General features: G+C 32.3%; 3 protein-coding genes across 4 annotated transcripts; 1 reads left to right on the top strand and 2 right to left on the bottom strand.

Moving 5' to 3' along the window:
* Positions 1-988: 988 nt before the first annotated feature.
* On the bottom strand, positions 989-6318 carry LOC137827655 (triacylglycerol lipase 1). The gene is made up of 9 exons (XM_068633875.1): positions 5935-6318; positions 5687-5806; positions 4838-4978; positions 4419-4529; positions 4188-4331; positions 4075-4115; positions 3905-3981; positions 2269-2364; positions 989-1478 (listed from the first exon to the last, which is right to left on the bottom strand). The coding sequence occupies exons 1-9, from the start codon at positions 6103-6105 to the stop codon at positions 1156-1158; spliced, it is 1224 nt and encodes a 407-aa protein (XP_068489976.1). The 5' UTR covers positions 6106-6318; the 3' UTR covers positions 989-1155.
* A 2164-nt stretch (positions 6319-8482) lies between these two features.
* On the bottom strand, positions 8483-14384 carry LOC137828182 (sodium/proton antiporter 2). Its single transcript, XM_068634646.1, has 10 exons — positions 13966-14384; positions 13285-13461; positions 13021-13149; positions 11826-12002; positions 11196-11302; positions 10549-10669; positions 10185-10246; positions 9773-10075; positions 8999-9293; positions 8483-8883 (listed from the first exon to the last, which is right to left on the bottom strand). Exons 1-10 carry the CDS (start codon positions 14206-14208, stop codon positions 8767-8769), a joined length of 1731 nt encoding a protein of 576 aa, XP_068490747.1. The 5' UTR covers positions 14209-14384; the 3' UTR covers positions 8483-8766.
* A 2687-nt stretch (positions 14385-17071) lies between these two features.
* LOC137830352 (stress enhanced protein 1, chloroplastic) lies at positions 17072-19441 on the top strand. Of its 2 annotated transcripts, none has more exons than XM_068637639.1 (4): positions 17072-17247; positions 17336-17437; positions 18412-18587; positions 19117-19441. In XM_068637639.1, exons 1-4 carry the CDS (start codon positions 17202-17204, stop codon positions 19219-19221), a joined length of 429 nt encoding a protein of 142 aa, XP_068493740.1. In that variant the 5' UTR covers positions 17072-17201; the 3' UTR covers positions 19222-19441. The 2 variants fall into 2 exon arrangements, with proteins under 2 accessions (XP_068493740.1, XP_068493741.1); XM_068637640.1 differs by having other exon boundaries at positions 17077-17244.
* The last annotated feature ends 144 nt before the right edge of the window (positions 19442-19585 follow it).

Raw genomic sequence — 19585 nt, 5'->3', positions numbered from 1 at the left:
TGTAATCTGTGTATTCTTTGGACATTTGAACGTATTGGCGAGTGGTGGTTGATCTTTCAGAGCGTCATGTTGGAGATGAACGTTGAATATCAATACTTTAGTTAAAAAAAATTTAACGTTTCCAACACTTTCACGTTACATGAACTTCAAAACAGACCATCAAACGTCAATAATTGTGGCCCTTGCACACTCCCAAAAGTGAAATCATGACCCTTCAACAAATTATTTGTTTTCAACTCAATTATTTTCATAAATATAAAAATTTATTTTTTTAATGCCCATATTAGTCTTTAAAATAGTCAAGTATTTTTTAGATGTCAAATCATTACTTTTCTTCCTCGATGGGAGATTTTTTTTGTCCAAATTGACTTAAAACATAAATAAAAATGGAAATATAAAAATGCCTACTTTTTTTATTTCTGGGTATCAATGAATCACTATTCTTGATCTTTCAAAATGAAAAATGATGAATGATAATATCTTACTCAACAGTTCTTTCGCATAGGACCATTCTCGTCGATCAACAACAAAAACAAACTCCTCACCCATGGTTGGTCTCAATATATGGACCAACCTAACGAGACAAACAACACACCGCCCTATATCTTATTTTACAAATGATACTTTGATAGTTTAAAATTAAATATATAATAAACTATAAGTTTAAAATTAAATAATAATAAAAAATTAAAATAATAATATTGACAATAAATAATAAATTAAACATAATTGAGTGGTTTCATGATTTTTTTTTTCAGTTGCTAAATAGCTTAGTTGTGTCATAACTTAGCATGCAAATTTTGTTAAGCAGGATTGCCCATTACACTAACAACTATTGGTTTTATGTTTATATTTATTTCTTTATTACCTTAATGATAATCTTGATAAATGCATTTAATTACAAATTTAGTTCAACATTTATGTCTTTGCTATGATAAATGTCCTTAGCTTTACCAATCAGCTGAAGGCAGACCTAAATGGGAAAATATGACCTTGCAATGCCGAACTTTATAGATCTGTAAATTCTTTACACGTAAAATGCAGGTTGAGTGGGGTCTACCCACAGAATATTAACATTTTAACTCTACAGAAAGTATAATGCTTTATGGACCCATAGACTTGTATCACATCCGTCGTGCCGGAAGGAAGCAAACTTTACATACTAGTAAATTTTCCGGTTGACTTGAAAAAACTAATCATAGGGTCATAAAGATCTTGTTTTGCTTGCAAGCTTAAAATGAAGTCAACATGACCGTAGTTTTCAAGATAAATCACCTCTGGTGTGGATTGCAATTCCTTGAGTGTGTGCTGGAAATCAGTTATATCTGCTAAAGCATCGTTTCCACCGTAAGCCATCCACAGAGGCAATGATTTGGGTATACGGCTAAGGTCGAACTTTGGTGGTTTGAACTTCCCGTACTCTATCATGTTTTTTAGCTTTCCATAATCATATTTGGAGAAGGTACCTTTGCGGATCACTGGTGAACAAAGGAGGTCATCAGAGACAATTCATTTAGAAGAATAATGGCACATGAAAATGAATATTGATTTCTAGACCAACACAAAAATATGTAGTAAAAGCCAGGGTGAATAACACGGTGAAAGTAGGTAAACACATTCGAAATCTCAGAACAGAAATTTCTAACTTAAGTTCAAACGACTTGCTCTTGGAAATCATCAGATATTTAATAACATCAGCTAGGAAGTGAGGAACTTTTGTACACGTGTGGTCTTTGGCAAGATAAAGGATGTAAAAAACATCATAAGCATATATCCCACCTCGTAATGGAATATAAATAACCAAAAGAAGAAAATATAGCGAACTTCACTAGCTAATCTACTTGTAAGTTTGTAAATAACAAGAACTATTTTGATGCATATTGCCAAGTACTAAGTAGGTGATCAATAATATCCACGAAGAGGTAAGCAATACAATCAAACAAAAAAATAAACCAACAAAAATTATGGTTGACGTTTAGACAAATTATCAAATTCATTTCCCTGGCTAGTGTACACACAACAAAACATTGTCTCCAGAGTTCAGACTTATTTTCGATATTTCTTATACCATCCCTACAAAGGCTAGTTTAGCTATTTGGCATCATGCAAATGCTATGATTATTATTAGACAGGATCAGAGGAAAATCTCTGATGATAAGAATTAATTGTATTCATAAGAGCAACAACTTTAACACATACTTGGGAGTTGGGACAGCCACAAAGAAAGTCTCATTAAAACGCTACTCAAATAAAGATAATGAAGCATACTCTGGAAAAGGTGGTTCAAGTTTTTGGAGGATGATGGGTGAGGTTCTTGTTCAAGATAAAACTCCACGCGTGACTCGTTGAAGCAACAATTCTTCCCTGTCATTTCACAAAAGTGTCTTGAGTGGAAGTATTTGTCAAAATAGAAAGGAAAAAAACACAGCAAAACTATTGAAACTTGTAAAATGACCCAAAAGAGCAACTTCTCATTAAATTGGTCAAAATGAGTTATTGAAATAGTTAATATGTTAGCAGACTACATCTATTAGCTCTAATAGAGAGAGAATATGCTTTCACAAGGCCATCAATGTAACCAGATCTGAACAGTTTAATCACCATGTTGAATTTAAGGTAAATTCAGTGAACCAGCAATGGCAAGAATTATTTTGAAGTGAAGATAGTTTTCAAGCCGATAAAACAATAGAATGAAGACACTTAATTGGGTCATTTCACTCTACTATCTTATCCTTGGAAACTTTTCTTATCCTGATTATATGACTTTGGTGCATCTCAATAACAGACAATGGCATAACGCACATACGGATTCCCACACAAAATCCAAATGCAATACACAGAAATACAAATTCAAGTTCATGAAAAGTGCATGCATGACAATAATTTAGCATACTGATAATTTTGTGATCAGTAAAAATAAAAAATTAGATAGAGTTGTAAACTAAACAAGTCTTTGCTACATAATCTTGACAAAACTAAATAAAAAATAATAATTTAGAGGATTATGAAACAGAAAAGCAAATGAGAAATTGAGAGAAACAAACTTCATTCCACGAATGGCATAGAGAGAATTGTCTTTAGAAGGGTTTTCCTTCGACATACAAACTTCCTAATATGCTCTGAATGATTCCTTCCATCCTCATTCCTACTATTTAACAAACAGATCCCCTCTGACAAACTGTCCCAAACTATTTGTCCCATCCCTTCTGTCCTAACAGAGAAGCGCACCCCCTCCATGCTCTACACTAGAGGATATAGATTTCACATAACATCCAACTCAATGATCCATCAATTTAAATTGAGTAAGCAGACAAAGTTTACGAATTCAGAAATTTGCAATTCTTTTATTTGGACCAAGTTGAACTCCCTTGCAAACTCAGAAATGTTTCAAATTGTAAGTTCCTGACGCTTGCACATAGCAGGAAGTATCACGGTTGCCGTGACAAATCAACTTATCTTAATTGGGTATGAGAGGAAAAAAGATTGAAAAATCCTTTCACGATGCAATTATCTTGTCTTCACATATCATACACACTCATCAATTTATGAATCACAGAGACAAGATGACTCAGCTCTACTAATGGATAAAAATAGACAAACGTACAACCGCAGATCCAAAAGAAAACAAAGAAATCAATCCGTTGTACTTTTAGTCCTCTCACAGACAATAGTAATAGAGAACTCCTTGATGTGGAAAATATTACTTGGATAGAACAGACGGTTTAGCATTCTCAAAGACACAATAGACTGGAGTTCTCATAATTGAATAAGGCAATAACATTCTCAACAAACAGCTAAATTCAGTATTCAGCATGAAAATTCACAGCCTAGCTCGTGAACTCGGAATCTAATACTTCTCTGAAAGTACGGAAGCATAGACTGATCCAGTGTGAAAGACATGAACCTGTTATGGATGAGAGCATGTCATTGCAACTTAGGCGGGTATCACATAAGGAAACCAAGAGATTGGCCCCCCATTCGCTGAAAGTGAAATAATAAAAATAATAAAGTGAAAATTTGCTACACAAAATAAATTGAAGAACATAAGCAAAAGAAAGTAGAAAAATGTAAAACCTTTTGAAGTTTAGTTGATGAAAACCCATGGAAAGAACCATCTGAACAAAACCAGTAATCATATCAAGGATCCATTTCCACAGTGAAAATTAATAGAACAAAGTAAGAAATACCTGATCAATGTGCATTTTAACCATTCTAAGTACAAGAGGTGCACTGACATGATCCAAGTATGATATTGGAGATAGAAGAGCTGCTGCTTCAACCTTTTCTACTATCTCCGGTTGAGTGAAGGCAGCAAAAGATATAATTGTCCCCTATGAAGCATGGGAAACATAATAAAAGTATGCTATAGCAACTGCTAAATAGCAAGTCAAAAGGACAACGTCAAGAATCATAAGTACCTGTGAATGCCCAACCACAAATATCTTTGAGTTTGTTACTGAATTGATGAAATTGATCATTTCTGCAACATCATACAGGGCTAATTCCTGCCAGCTCCAATCCCAGAATTGCTACAAAGGGATCAACCCAAGCTCAATTGATCACACATCACAGACAAGGTGAAATGTATAACAAACTTAACTAAATATTTCAGTACCGAACTTCAATGCTATATTTTCTGTTTTATCAAATACATCCTTAGTCCCTTAATAGAAAAAGAAGAATATATCCCATTTCAACCTGATATTTCTCCAATGGTTTACATTTATAAAAAAATCAGCTTCATTTGTTGAAAATAATAAAACAATTAAAACTATCACAAACAGCCAACTGACACTAAATGAATTTTATAACACGAAGGAAAAGGCAAACTATCCACCTTATTCTTCTCTGACAAAGATATATGCCCATGGCTCCAGCGTGTTCCACGCACATTTCCTACCCAAACATCAAAACCATGATCTGCAAGTATGAAGCCGAGTGATTGGTCCGGGGTATTTAGAAACCATGCGTCACCAGCCTGATCGCATCAACAAATCACTGCTTAGATTCAATCATACAGTTTAAAATTTAAAAAAGAATTTCCCACCATCAAGTGTTAGAGAATTCTCCTCCTGAAAAAGTCAAAGGTTAAAACATGATACAAAATGTTTCGACCTGAACATATCCCAACGACTCCTCAAGGTAATAATAATATAAGTTATCTCTCAAGCATTGAACATCAATCGATTTAGTTCCTGGTATATTTTCCTAACTTTGGATATTTGGGAGCCCTACTTAGAATGATTTCTAATATTCAATGAACTACTTACATTTTTCTTTTACCTTAAAAGGTCCCCGTAAGAGAGAGAGTAATAATCTGAGATTAAAAATTGAGGGTTTACTCATTTCAAATTTGGTTGTAAAGGAGAAAAACTTAAAAATATCCCAAACACAGCCCAAGAACTGTGCAAACATAGAAGTGAACTATCCTAGACATCAAATCAACCACCGAACCGTTTGGATCTTCAGCAGTAAACGAAAAAAAAAAGGTGAAACTTATAATAGACCGTGGAATCCTTGAGTCAAAGCCAATCGAGTCAATATGATAAACAGAATGAGGAAATTGAAAACCAAAATATTAAGTCGGATGTGATCGACGGAAGCAAGCAAGCAGCATATTGTAGTTTAGTCAACGCATTTATTGCATGAATTGTGACGAAAGAGAAGAGTAAAATGAGGAAGCGACCATGAATAAGCCATGCAGAAGCAGAACCGGAGGACCTCGTTCTCCACGGTTCCGAAGACGAAGAGAAGAAGGAGAAGAGACGCGCTGAAGACCTAACAAGAAACCGTCCTGCGTTTGAGTCTGAGAGTAACAAAACGAACAAAGGAGTTGGTTATTCAATTTTCAGATTAAAAGAAAACAGAAACAGAATATGATATGACGATAGAAAGACAGAAGAAGTTTATTCAGAAGTGAAAGATTGCAGGCACCGTATATTCGGAACAGGGGTAACCGAAGGGGATAATGAGCTCTTGGCACAGAGTGGGTTGCTGTTTTTGGTGGCTACCACCGCCGTCGAAGCTGAGAACGGGGTTTCCGTTTCCGATCAGTACGGAGAGTGTTATGGCGAGAGTGAGGAAGAACCTCTGAATCCCCATCATCCCTCCAATGCATCCACCTGTGATCCTCTGCTTCGCTGCAACTATCACTCAATATTGCTTCCAGGTTCCACCATTCATAATCTACCACGCGCCTCTCCCCGCGCGTTCTTCTCAGAACTCCAACGTAACACTGTAAGAAACATCGGAGCTCTGAAACTGTTTATTACTCTCTCTCGCTGATGCGTGCCACAGGGTTAACCTATCATTCGCTTTATCTTCATTTTTTTTCCTTCGTTTATTTTTTTACAGCTAAAAATTTGTTTTTATATTTAAAATATTCATTTTAATTTCTCCATCTTTAAAAATATTATTTTTCAGGCTTTATAGTTTAAATTCATAAAACTAAAAAGATTACTTATGTATCTAAAATATTTTTTTATTAACTGAAGTAAACATCCATATTATCATGTATTAAATATTAAGGACTTTGGTATATTTCAAAACATACAATTATATAGATAAACCTGTCAAATCAATATATTATTATTATTTATGTACGGAACAAGTTAGAGATGTTAAAAAATCATCATATATTAAAAATTAAAATAATATAAATAAACAATAAAATAAAATAACATTATATAAAAATTTAATAAATAAGTTCAAAACATTAAAAATATATTTTGTATTTGTAAGATGTGAAAATAAAGTCCAATTAAATTTAAAACTCAAACAATAATCACTATAAATAAGTGATCAGTTTAATAGATAAGTATAGTGTTTTTTTTATCTGATAATTAAACAAATTGATTATGACTTTATTATCCAAGCTTCTTGTAAGTACACACCCATTTAAGATTGATTTGAGAGTTGACTCAAATCCAATAGCTGAATGATAATCGACATGCAGTGTCTAAGAATATGTCCAAGTCTATAGAATATAGTAGCTAACCCAAACCGAAAGTTCAAGTTATCAATGAAAAGTCGAAAAAGAAAAAGAAAATTTAATAATAAAGTCATGTAATAACACTTTATATTTTCTATGCATATTATTTGTATTTTTTAACATTAATATATTGCATAAAATGAAATCCACATGGGTGAAAAATGTTGGAAACGTCCCATAATGACTTAAAAGACACTCGATTCAGTTGGTTGCATGTATTTTTGGAAGCATATTGATAAGGGAAGTTTCATGGAATGGTTTTGGGCAGCCAACAAAATTACCGTTTAGCAGTTATGTAAATGTGTTGAGAAGCATAATCCACGCGCACTTGAAAGCAGTGAAGAAGGATTGGATCTGTTATTATCTTATCCATCATCGTTTTCATTTGTTCATATTATAATGAATTATTAAGCATTAATAACTAAACTCTATTACTTATTCTACCAACTGTGAAGTGTATATAAAGAACTCTCTTTTATTGGTCCACGTGTTGTACTTCTGGACTGGCCTCAAAAATAATTTAGGTCCTTTTTTATTTCTCTTAGAATAAAATTAAAAATATTTCTTTTTTTCTTCTTCCTTCTTTTTCTCAGTCTCGTCACTATAAAAAGGTCAAATGAAGAAACACACATTAACATTAGATTCTTTTTAATTATTCCAAAAAATTCATTTCATATATATTCCAAAAATTTATTCTAAAAATCCTTTTTCAAAAAAACTTTTCTAGAAATTCTATTTCTTTTCTGGAAAATATTTTTCATGAATTCTAAAAAGAATGTCCCGGAAAAACTTTCAGAAAAAATAATTCAGAATCATTTAAAAAGAGAATAAATTAGTCTTTTTGAAAATTGATGGGAGCAGGGAAAAAACACCCAATTTTCTTGTTCATGGAATTGTGCAAATTAAGAGAACAAAAATGGTCAATATTTAATAATAATATTCATATACTTTTGGAGAGTAAAAGAATAATTTGATATTTTCAATATAAATTCTAATTTTTTATCGTATTAAATTATCTAATAAAATTAATATGCTATTTTTACTCTATTAATACTTTTTTTAACTTAAATAAATTTACCTTTCCCATAAAAAAATTGAAAATATAAAAAAAAAATCAAGAAAACATTATTAAATTCCCACCATTCCTGTATAAGAAGCAATAATTACAAAATGATTGAAACTTTATACTGTGTATGATGAGATTGATACGTCAAAATGATTTTACATTGGTTAGGACTTGAAATTAAACAGTCCCACATTAATTAAAAATGTAATTTACATAACTATTTTATTTTTTTTCAACTTACCCGAGTTGTCTTTTTAGAATAAAATTATAGAAAACCAATGTGGTTCATTGATCAATAATTATAAACAAATTGCGTGAAAATTATTATCAATAATTATGTACCTGGAGGATTTTCAATTACATTAAATAATTATTTACTGAAAAATATTATACAGCATTATTTATAAAACTAAGGAATCAAATACTGAAAATCAAAATATTTAACTGGATAAATTAATTCGGTTATTGATCCTTTATATGGATACACATTTAGAACTTCCACATTAAATTTAAAACATTATACAATCCTAAAGAAAATATATATACATACATTATCAAGAGCATGGAAGTTTAAACAAAAGTAATCTAAACCGTTCTCATATCCTTTAGAGTTACATCTAAATAACTTTTTGTCTACCAAAATCTTAATTTTGGAACTGCTGCTTTTGATGCCATGAAAACCGAATCAAATGAGTTGTGAACTTTTTATTTATGAACCAGAAAGGAAAGGAACCTCTGCTAGAGTTGATAGGGAGATGTTGAGTTTATGAAGTGCTATATAGGCAACAATACCAGCAGCATAACCTGCAAAAGCAAAGCCACTAATCTGCAAAAAAGGAGATAAATGACTTCTGTTATGAACTACACACAACACAACACAACACAACACAAACATATCATATCAAATTATCATCGTGTCTGATGTGCAGAGTAGGAAATACCTTTCGTAGGTACCAAAGGAAGTCCACCTTTTCCATCCCCATGAATGCAACTCCAGAAGCTGAACCAATAATTAACATGGAACCTCCAGTTCCAGCACAAAATGCAATCAGTTGCCAGAACACAGAATCTTGAGGGAAAGAAGTGACATCATACATTCCCATTGTTGCAGCAACCAATGGAACATTGTCTATTACTGCAGAAATGAGACCAATAGTACTTGCAATCAGTTCACTGCTAGCAATATGTGCATCAAGGTAGTTTGCTATTTCTCGAAGAATCCCTGCTGCCTCCAGGCTGCCAAACACGGTGGGCAAAATTGATGAAATAAAACCAGTTAACATGAAAAAATTAGAAATTTCAAGATGTCACATAGTCACAGTTCATGCAAAAGAGAAGATCTGTCTCATAACCATACAAGGTAAACCGGGAAAATATATCATCTTTTCCAGAAGGCAGTCCAACTATACTTTTGGGGTATCAAAGTTATGTTTGATTAAGTTTTCTGTAAACACTTGTATAAGAAGCTTTTTACAAGTTAAAATAAGTTTTTGAAAAGGCTAAATTGGATGGCTTTTACAAATTAGTTTATGGAGAAGTGCATTCTATTTTTTCTACTTTCTGGAGAAACTTATCCAAAGTCATAGCAAGTTCTCTTCTATTCAAAGGGACAATGACATATTGTTGACATTTTTTCATTGATTTAAATGCATGAACACTTGGTTATAGTCTAGAACTTGCCATAACAGAAAAGTTAAAATATATTTCCTCATTACCTGCTAACGGATAATAGAATTCCCAGGAAGAACAGTATTCCTTGAGTGTCTATCCTTGAGAGAGCCTGTGGTACTTTTAGCTTCTGTCTTTCAGATTCACCATAATGGATTGCATCTGTGAGGATCCAAAGCACACCGAGTCCGAGCAGCATCCCCATGTATGGAGGCAAACCTGTTAGAGCCTTGAATACTGGGACGAAAATCAAAGCTCCTAAACCCACTGAGAAAACAAGCTGTCCTCGAGGAGCGATTTGTTCAGATGCCAAGACATTGGAAGAATTTTGTCCCTTCTTGTTAACTTCGCTGAGCAGAAGAAGAAAAACTAACTAACATTATCTGAATTGTAATATGTGGAGCTAAATCTCACTATTCAAATAATCAACCTTTAACTTTTGCTGTGTAAAAAGAGTACCTAGTCAGAGACAATAGAGCCAGTGGAACAGCTAGAGAAACGACTGAAGGTACAAATAAACTCTACAAGTAAACAAAATGCAATCATATATACATTCGTTCATTCCGCATTGCACTTGGTTGAATCCAAGTGTTCTTCATGCAATCAAAGATCAGTAACAGAAAGACTTTCGCAAAGGAAATATTAATACAGGGCCATAAGTTATATGTTTAAAATCACTGAAACCAAAGAATATTTGAGGAAGATATTACTTATTAGTACAAATTTCATATACCACAAATTTATTGTGTAGTTTCTTTCACAGGAAAATTTTCCAGTGATTCAAGCAAACAAATCACACGGGAACAAATATCCAACAGATAACCTTCATTGTTTGAACTGTAGATATTTGGCCATGTATCCACAGCATAGTGGTTGTAACATCACCGATAGGAGTCCATGCACCCCCAGCATTTGCTGCTATTACAACAACAGCTCCAAGAATCCTGTCAGCAGAATCCAAATCAACAATCTGATGATTTGATAAGATGTAGCCAAACCATGGAATAGTTGGAGAATTCTAGAAATTGCAAATTAGAAGATTCACCCACTCCTCTAAAACCTTATGCCCTCAACAACTTTTTTTCTTCTAAAATATCACTAAATACAGATTGCAAATTTATACAAGGCCAACGCCCTTTCATATGAATCACAAGCACTAGAAGGAACTAATAAAGTAACAAGCTTAGGATTCATTTCAGGAGGAAAAATTGTCAAGATCCCTCATATGAGAATTGAGAATTTTTAGGAGAATGAAAAAATAACAAGCAAGCAAGAGTGTTGCAGTATAAAATTGCCCCAGGAAGGAGCAGAGCTATCAAGCTTATAAGTCTAGTGATCAAACCTTAGATAATGCATGATGAACGTTCCCAGTCTATCAATACTTGGTATTTCAGAAAATATGGTCATGTTTAATTCTTCACCACATGACTTAAACATTACATAGAAGTTAATAACATAACAGATACTCACTTTCGGTATTCAGATGGAGGTACTAATTTCCGCAATAGGGAAACCATAACTATGGTGGATGTAAGATTGTCTAGAACTGAACTGAGAAAAAATGTAACAAATCCAATCTGCAAATTGAACGTTAATTTGTCAACTTCCATTGTCGAGACAGAATAATTAGAGATACAAATACAGAAGATTTAGAACTTGTTGGGAAAGGGGCAGGGGGATTTGGAGTATGTCTGTGGTTCAGCTTATTTTAAAAAATAATTGTTTTTTATTCTACTTTTTGAGACCTTTAGAAGAACAATTATTTTACAAAAGCAATAAAGCAGAAAACATGCACCAAGCCTTTCGCAATCTTTTTCTTGTGATGTCTTTTATTCTTTTAAAATGCCAACATTTATAAGGATCAAAATTTGAAAAGTTGTTGCTATTGTGCAGCTTAATTGGTACAGCATCTTTTTGAGGAAAGGAGCTCTTGAATCTGAGTCCCTTCCTGCTGTGTGTATCATCCAAATTTGACCACAAACTGTAATGTTCAATAACTAATGTAATCAAATCTCCAAGAACTCTCAATTTGCCAAGAATCTGTAGGAAGCTTTTTTGGTAGGGTTGACCATGCAAGCACAAAGTAGGGAGAGAACTTACCACCCAGAGGAGGATGCGTGGATTTCGGGTTGTTATACTGTCAGTAACGAGCTTAAATCCTTGATGAGAATCAACAATCTCAACAACGGTCATTGCACCAAGCAGGAAAAATACTATTTCACTGACTTCCGCAGACGCATGTGTAAGCTCTGAAACGGCTATATCAGTTGAAGGAGCCTATATAAAATCCATACAAATAAATAGGAAATAGTAGTGGAAAATTCAATCAAAAGAAAGAGGAAGATAAAAACCGACTTCAAAACATAACATATAAACAGACCAGTTACTGGACATGTTGAAGTTCAACAAGTGAAGGGATATTGGGGATATAATTGGGGCAAAAAATATTTGTCAAGTCACAAGTCTCTACAGCTAACAGATCAGCGGGCAAACTATCATTTATTAAGTCATTGTATTCTGGGATACTGTCACTAAGGAGACAGCAACTATAGGGTCAGGAAATTACATTTTTCTACAACATATTATGTGCATCAATAGCTACAAAAAAAATGTAATTCCCATACGAAAAACTTCAAGGTAAAGTATAATATGTAGTTTGAATCAAAGCAACTTATATTCTTTAGGTCAAGAAAGCCCTCCTGAGTGTTATGATTTGTTCATAGACTGTTGTATTTGGATAACCATAGTTAGACCCATTTTTGACATGTGAAAAGTTAAGGGGAAAAGGGAGATTGCCCCCATTTACCTAATTGTATCTTAAAATTATTGCTAAGGTTAGGGGATGGGAGGAGAGCAACTCCTTATTTTTGCATCAAAATATACTGGATGAGATGAGAAAGCAATTTAGGTTCAAAAGCAATTTGAAAACATAGCATCCTTAGTTTCACCATTGAAACTGTGCTTCTACATAAAAGCGGGATATGGAAGGGTCATACTTTTGTCCTTGTTCTAATCCTTGTTTGTGCCTCCTTATCTCTTGCAAAGATGACTAAATAAACATTAAACAATCACTAAGAAAAAAGTGTATATGGTACTAGACACTTGAGCATCTCTTTTTCAATTGTGATTTACACATATGCATATATGGGAGTAGATGCATCAAGTGAATTCAAACTGTTCAGTGTCTTAGACATGATCAAACAAACAGCGATCTAAAACTTAAAAGCATGAGAATGGACACATTAAATCCAAACTAACTCAAAAATCAAAACAAAACAAAAATGTGGACATTTACCCCAAGACTCCGTATCACCCATAAGCTTACAGCCATCAACAGTCCCACGCCACTTTTATTGAAGGCTAGAGATTCTTCGAATATGATCCCTGCATATCCTAGTACAAATAGCAAAGCCATAGCAAGATCCTGCAGTCCAATGTCATAGAAAACAAATAACTACTGGAATATGCATATTTAGAAACGTTTTCCCAAGAGCGTGCACTTCATTGTGAAATGTGCAGCATAAATATCAGGATAGACCAACAGAGGACATCGATGAACCTGATTGGTGGCCACCCAAGAATGGTTAATTGCCATAGCCCCAGTTGCAGCTGCTGCTAATATTGCTAGAGCTTTGAGGGAATCAGTCTTAGGCTGGTAGCTTTCTTCAAACTCTTGTGAACTTGTTTCATCCAGTGAACATAGGGGATCACAACTTCCAGATTCCGGTGCCAAGTTCTGGTACCGTTTTCAAAGTGAACAGAGTGTGAGCATTATTAACATATAAGAAGCAGTTTCTCAAACTTGTAACAGAACTAATATGCACTCTTTCCAGATGCACATGTTAACTGACTGAATCACCAAAATTAACCATTTGATTTTACATTTAGTTTCTTTTTAAAGTTCACCCTACCACCATTTTTGTTTTTACTTTTTTTGAAAGAACTAGTCAATCCATTAAACATTACAGTGATGAAGTTATCTCCTTGATACAAAAAATCGTCACATGAAATAAACTAATTCAAAATAAAGACAGTAACTAATTCAAAATAAAGACAGTTGGAATTGAATACCCAATCAATCTACTGCAAATTTTCTATCTTTCATGGAAAAGTGAGGTGCCCTTAACCCAGATTATGCACCCCAGCATCAAATATCCAATATGGTAAACTATAAAAACACAGTGACTGAAAGGGTATTGCTAGAACTTGGTTAATGGGTCATACAGAAGAGAACCAGAACCTGTGACTGTGAACTTTGTTGAAGCTGAAACGAAGAAGATGTAGGGTCTCTTTCCTTATCTTCAGCACGTGCCAATACATTGTGACGAAGCAACCTGGGAATTGTACCCGTGAATTTGGTTCTGACAGATGAGGAGCCAAAGAAGGGTGAAGATTCAACAGAGCACAGAGCATGAAGGGGACGTTTAGAGCTTCGCAAATGCTGGAATATGGACAAGTGTGTCGCAGTTGAAAAACTAGCCATTCGAGCAACACAACCAAATGGGTGTTCTTCCTCGCATAGACGACAACCCAACGGAGTTTCATGAGTACCAAATATAACATTATTACCTAATTATGTTTTATTTTTACTCTTTGTAACCTTCTTTGATCCAAGAACCATGATTTTGACATGTTCTATGCAAGTTACCATTGTTCAATGCCAGATATTAATTTTTAAATTTTAAAAATACAATTTTTATGTTTACAAAGGTTGTATTGATGTAAAATATTGATAATAGAATAAAGTTTTTCTCATAATCTAACACAATGTAAAAAACAAACCACTATTAAACTTTTTTTAAATAAATTATTATATTATAATAAAATGATAATATTTTTAGATATTTAGTGAATGAAACTAATATTAATGTATTATTAATTTTTTATAAAAGAAGTTTATCTCCTATTTTCCATTATGTTTTTTTCATATTCAAAGCAATAACACTACTTACGAGAATCAAAACTGTATATTTACTCGTAAAAACACTATATCACTAATGTTTTGTTTGGATTAGAGGATGAGAGTGAAAAGTTGAGGGTGTGGAGGAGTGAAAGTGTGAAGAAAGTCTCGAGAAAGTTGAAAGTGTTTGGATTAGGGAATGTTAGAGTGGATATGTGAAAAAAGTTTATTGAAAAGTGTGAATGATGTGATAGTTATGAAAGTATTTTAATATATTTTAAATAGTGTAAATTGTAAGATTACAAATTTATTCTTATAAATAAATAGGAAAATGAAATATTAATTAATTTAAAGGACATTTAAGTTAATTAAAATAATTAGTATTATATTATTTAATTTCTATTACATTATGTTATATATAATAATAAATTATACTTTTATCCGTGTAAAAATATAATAAAAAAATATTATTAATTTTGTATAATTAAAATAATTGTAAGTTTTAATTATAATTTAAAAAATAATTTAACATTCTTAAATTCCATTACTATATTAATATTTTTCATTTAAAATAATGCATATAATTATTTTTTATTAATAAGACAAACTTAATTTATATTACTAATAATAATCCAAACGTAACATTCAATTTTCAGTTCTAATTACTAAAAACTAAACTGTATACATATATAAATATATATAAATTAATATGTTCAACTGTATATAATATCTTAAATTAATAAAAGATATCTAAATTAATATTTGAATTATATTTCCCTACTGTTGAAATATTAATTTAAAATAAAAAAATAAATGTTCAAAAAATACTTTTTAAAAAATATCTATAAAGTAAAGGAATATTCTCAAAACAGAAAAGAAAATTCAATATTTTAGGACTAATATAAACTCCTATTAAACAATAAAAAACAATAATTATATTAATTTAGTCTATATTTAAATTAAATTTTAATTAAGACAAACTCATTCAAATTCTTAATAATAAAGATATTTAATTTTAAATAATATAATATAAATTCCATTACTATCTTAATATTTCTATTTTAAATTAATGCATATAATTAATTTTCATGAAAATAATTATATTATTTTTATTACTAATAATATTTTCAAAAAACATATTGATATCTGTAATTTAAATTAATGTCAAAGAAAATTAAAACTCATTTTTCATAAAATAAAAATCTTAAAAAATATAATAATAAATTATATAAACAACATAATTGATTAACCATTGCTTTTATAAAAACAGCATAATCTATTATCCAAAGTTTTCAAAAACATAATCGATTATTGTTACAGTTATAAATCCAACATAACCAATTATTCCAAACTATAATCGATTAACCTCACTTTAACACATAGTACATAATTGATTATGCTCGAAAAAAATAACAGATAATCGATTATTCACTATTTTTAACAGCGTAATCGATTATGTAATCTGTTGTTTTTCACTGATAATCGATTATGTGCTCTAAAAAAGTAAGAGAAAGCTAACTTGAGATCAAAGAAGCACTACGAAACTCACTCCCCTACCACTCTGCTACCTCATGAACCTCTACAAGCCTAGTGAACCAATTCACAACTCTGTAATCGATTATGGAATCTCATTGCATGCGTAAACGATGCATGGCAGTGGTTTGTAGTTGCACGTGTGAAGAGTTCAAATCAATAAAATGAAAGGTAGCATGGTAACTTCACGTGTGTGACGTGGCTTTCAGCTCATCCCTCCCTCCTTTCTCTTCAATCTTCAGATGATTCCCCAAAGTCTCTACTTTCTTTCCATGCGCTCCCTCACCCGCATGTCATCCTTGAAGCAAACGGGGTTGATACCCAGACATCCGTCTGCGTGAAAGTGAGTGAGTTTATAAACACAATTTACAATTTAAAAGTTTATTTACTTTTTAACTCTTTAATTAAAATTATATAATTTATTTTAGGAAACAATTATTAATGTACTTTGTTTAGCTTTCTAAACAAGAACGTAACAATTTAACAAAAAAAATAAAATTATCTTCTTTACATCTTATTATTCCAATTACTTTTTTAATTAATTAATTTTTAAATATTTGGAAATGTGTCTTTTAAATTTTCTTATATATATATATATATATGAGATTTTATGTGTTCACTTTTTATAATACTAAAAATAAAAATATAACTATTAAATTAATTATTCAAATGAAAAAATATTATTAAATTTATAAAAAATATCTACATAAAAATAATATTTTAGTAAATTTGATAATATTATAATTGCATAAAAGAAATATTTTGTAATTTTTTTTACTATGAGTAATTATTTTATAGGTCATAAATTAATAAATTTAATTATATTTTTAAAATTAAAAACAATTAAAAATGTAATAAAATTATAAAATTAAAAAAAAAATCATAAAAGAGGCCACGTGTGACTGAAAGAAGTGTAAAGGAATGGTTATGGTGTGGAACAAGTATGAGCCACTAACACCGCATCACAAAACACACAAGAGATAAACATTAAAACTCTGAAATTCGTAGGTACCGCACACTTGAGATAGTTGCAATTCATCACCATGGCACTTGTTCAACCCTCTGCTTCTCTTTCTCTCTCTGTTCGTGGTAATCTCTCTCTATCATCACTCTTTCCTTCAATCAGGAACAGTTTCAAATTATTCAATTTCTAACACTCAGTTGAATTGTATTGCAGATACATGTGTTTTCACAGCACCAAAATACCCTCCCACTGCTCACTTCCCTCATAGGAATTTGATTCCAACTCGAGCATCATTCATCGCTGGCTCCCCACTGTGTAAATGTTCTAATTCCCCTGGTTTCTCTTTATCATATTTACTTACTTTATAATGTCAAAACTGCATTCATTATCATATTTGCTTACTTTATAATGTGAAAACTGCATTCAATTATGTCAGTGTCACTGCAATCCCTTCACAATAATTACAACCCTTTTCAAAATTGAATGCTCCGGCAACTTGGCCTTCTTTGCTTCTTCCTTCTTCTTTTTTTCAGATGTTATTCCAACCAAAGGATTTATTTATTTTTTTGCATCAGTTAATTGGGATTCGGGATAAAGTAGAACTTATGATCTGGAACTCTTTGTGGGGTAGTCTATCTTAGAATTGCATATTAGGAATTGAACAAAAACATGCTCATAATGTGGGAGGATTACTATAGGTTTGTGTTTCCTTTGTTAATACTCAGCACTTCTTTTGGATCCTAGACTTAATTTTAGCCACAGTGAGTTCTACTGCGAAATCTGGTATTTTCTATATTTTGAAGACTGCATTAGTTAAGCCTGTGAACTAGCTAAGTTGAAACAACTGGGAAAGATGGTAATGCTAATGCACAAATGCTATCTGAAACTTTTGCTGGGTTTTTTTTATAATTTGTTATAAACTTGCAACATTGTAGCACATCTGTAAAGCTTCTTATTTTGGATAGACTTTAGGAGTTAAGCCTCTGATCTGAACTAGCTTATTTGAAGCAGCTGTAAAAGACGGTAGTGGCACGTGAAACTGTTGATGCATTCGTTGAGGATTGTTACCTTTCTTATCTTTTTTATTTTACCACTTTCTTCTGGTTAGTTCTTAAATTGTCCTAGAACTCTTTTTAAAACTGGAAGCTTGGATTTGTAGTTTAATCCATATGTTTATGACGCATATGATGTTTCTTTCTTCCTTTTATGGGTTTTGGGGAGAATGAAACTAAAGTAATTTTGAAATAAAATAAGTTTACACAGCTAAGTATTGTTTGACTTGCTTCTAGTGATTCGAAGAAATCATGGAAGGAAATCCACATGCAAAGCAGTGCCGGTTTCGATAAGATGTGAGCAAAACACCCAGCAAGGGAACAGTTTGGATGTGTGGCTAGGCCGGCTAGCCATGGTTGGCTTTGCAGTAGCCATCACTGTTGAAATTGCCACTGGGAAGGGACTCCTAGAGGTATGATACAGTATACACTATGTAGTAACTAGTGGAATATTACTTCAGGCATGACTTAGACGGAAGCACTTGTTTACATCTTTGAGCCTTAACCCAATTTATCATTTTCATCAAATGCTTAACCCTTTTTATAACCTCCACACCAGTCAAAAGTTTACTTTGATGTTCTAACTCTAATATGCTTTTTCTTTTCTACATTTATTGTGTTTATGACATCCAGTAAATTCAGCTTAAGTGTTTGGTAATAAATTAATAGTCTAATGCTATCAGCAGTTCATGATGTTTTAAACTGCTAAGCTCACAATCATGGATGTGAGTTCACATACATTTCTGATGAATCTTAAACGAAATAGAATTATTTGAAATTTTGAGCTTCAAAGTGAATGCAACTCACTGAAATCTTCAACAAGTTTACAGAGCTCCAATACTCCTTACTCCTATTTCTACCTCCTCTTCACCTATTCTAGAGAAATATTATGGCACATTTGTTGCAAAAGAATGAAAGTTATTTTGTACTTTGATTTTACAGAACTTTGGACTATCAAGTCCCCTGCCTACAGTTGCCCTCGCAGTAACAGCACTTGTGGGTGTCTTGACAGCAATTTTTATCTTCCAGTCAGCCTCAAAGAATTGATCACATATTTAGACACGTTGTGCTTGTTGTAAATTCAGAAGCTTAGAGATTTTGTTTGTCGGAGATAAAACTTTATCTTTCTTTTCTGTATTATTTGATGAAAAAATTAATTGGCATTGAAGCCTGAAAAGTCACAAGTAACTAAGCCTTATATTATAGTATGGCCTCAACTTTTCATGTTGCCTTGCCTTCATCCAATACAAACTCTATTTGTGAATTATGTTCACCTCGTTGCATTAGTTTTGAATTAAGGAGAGTTTTCACTTAATATGGTGAATCGATCAGTATAATGCATTACTCGCGCAACTAAATGAACATTAACTTAATCTGCCTCACACTCCACAACAAATTGTGTAAGTGAGGG

This window comes from Phaseolus vulgaris, chromosome 7 (genome assembly GCF_000499845.2).
Source record: "Phaseolus vulgaris cultivar G19833 chromosome 7, P. vulgaris v2.0, whole genome shotgun sequence".
Classification (NCBI taxonomy): domain Eukaryota; kingdom Viridiplantae; phylum Streptophyta; class Magnoliopsida; order Fabales; family Fabaceae; genus Phaseolus; species Phaseolus vulgaris.
The sequence above is the reverse complement of the archived record's forward strand: the minus strand, read 5'-3'. Positions and strand labels throughout refer to the sequence as shown.

Excerpts from the sequence above, each read along its gene's own strand:
- LOC137827655 (XM_068633875.1), bottom strand. The coding sequence starts at position 6,105 with ATGATGGGGATTCAGAGGTTCTTCCTCACTCTCGCCATAACACTCTCC. Across the intron at positions 2,365-3,904 it reads CATGCTCTCATCCATAACAG|GGAAGAATTGTTGCTTCAAC; the intron begins GTTCATGTCTTT and ends GTGAAATGACAG. Across the intron at positions 1,479-2,268 it reads CTTGAACCACCTTTTCCAGA|TGATCCGCAAAGGTACCTTC; the intron begins GTATGCTTCATT and ends TTTGTTCACCAG.
- LOC137828182 (XM_068634646.1), bottom strand. The coding sequence starts at position 14,208 with ATGGCTAGTTTTTCAACTGCGACACACTTGTCCATATTCCAGCATTTG. Across the intron at positions 12,003-13,020 it reads GGGTGATACGGAGTCTTGGG|GCTCCTTCAACTGATATAGC; the intron begins GTAAATGTCCAC and ends GATTTTATATAG. Across the intron at positions 10,076-10,184 it reads GCTCTATTGTCTCTGACTAG|CGAAGTTAACAAGAAGGGAC; the intron begins GTACTCTTTTTA and ends TCTTCTGCTCAG.
- LOC137830352 (XM_068637639.1), top strand. The coding sequence starts at position 17,202 with ATGGCACTTGTTCAACCCTCTGCTTCTCTTTCTCTCTCTGTTCGTG. Across the intron at positions 17,438-18,411 it reads CATCGCTGGCTCCCCACTGT|TGATTCGAAGAAATCATGGA; the intron begins GTAAATGTTCTA and ends ACTTGCTTCTAG. Across the intron at positions 18,588-19,116 it reads CTGGGAAGGGACTCCTAGAG|AACTTTGGACTATCAAGTCC; the intron begins GTATGATACAGT and ends TTGATTTTACAG.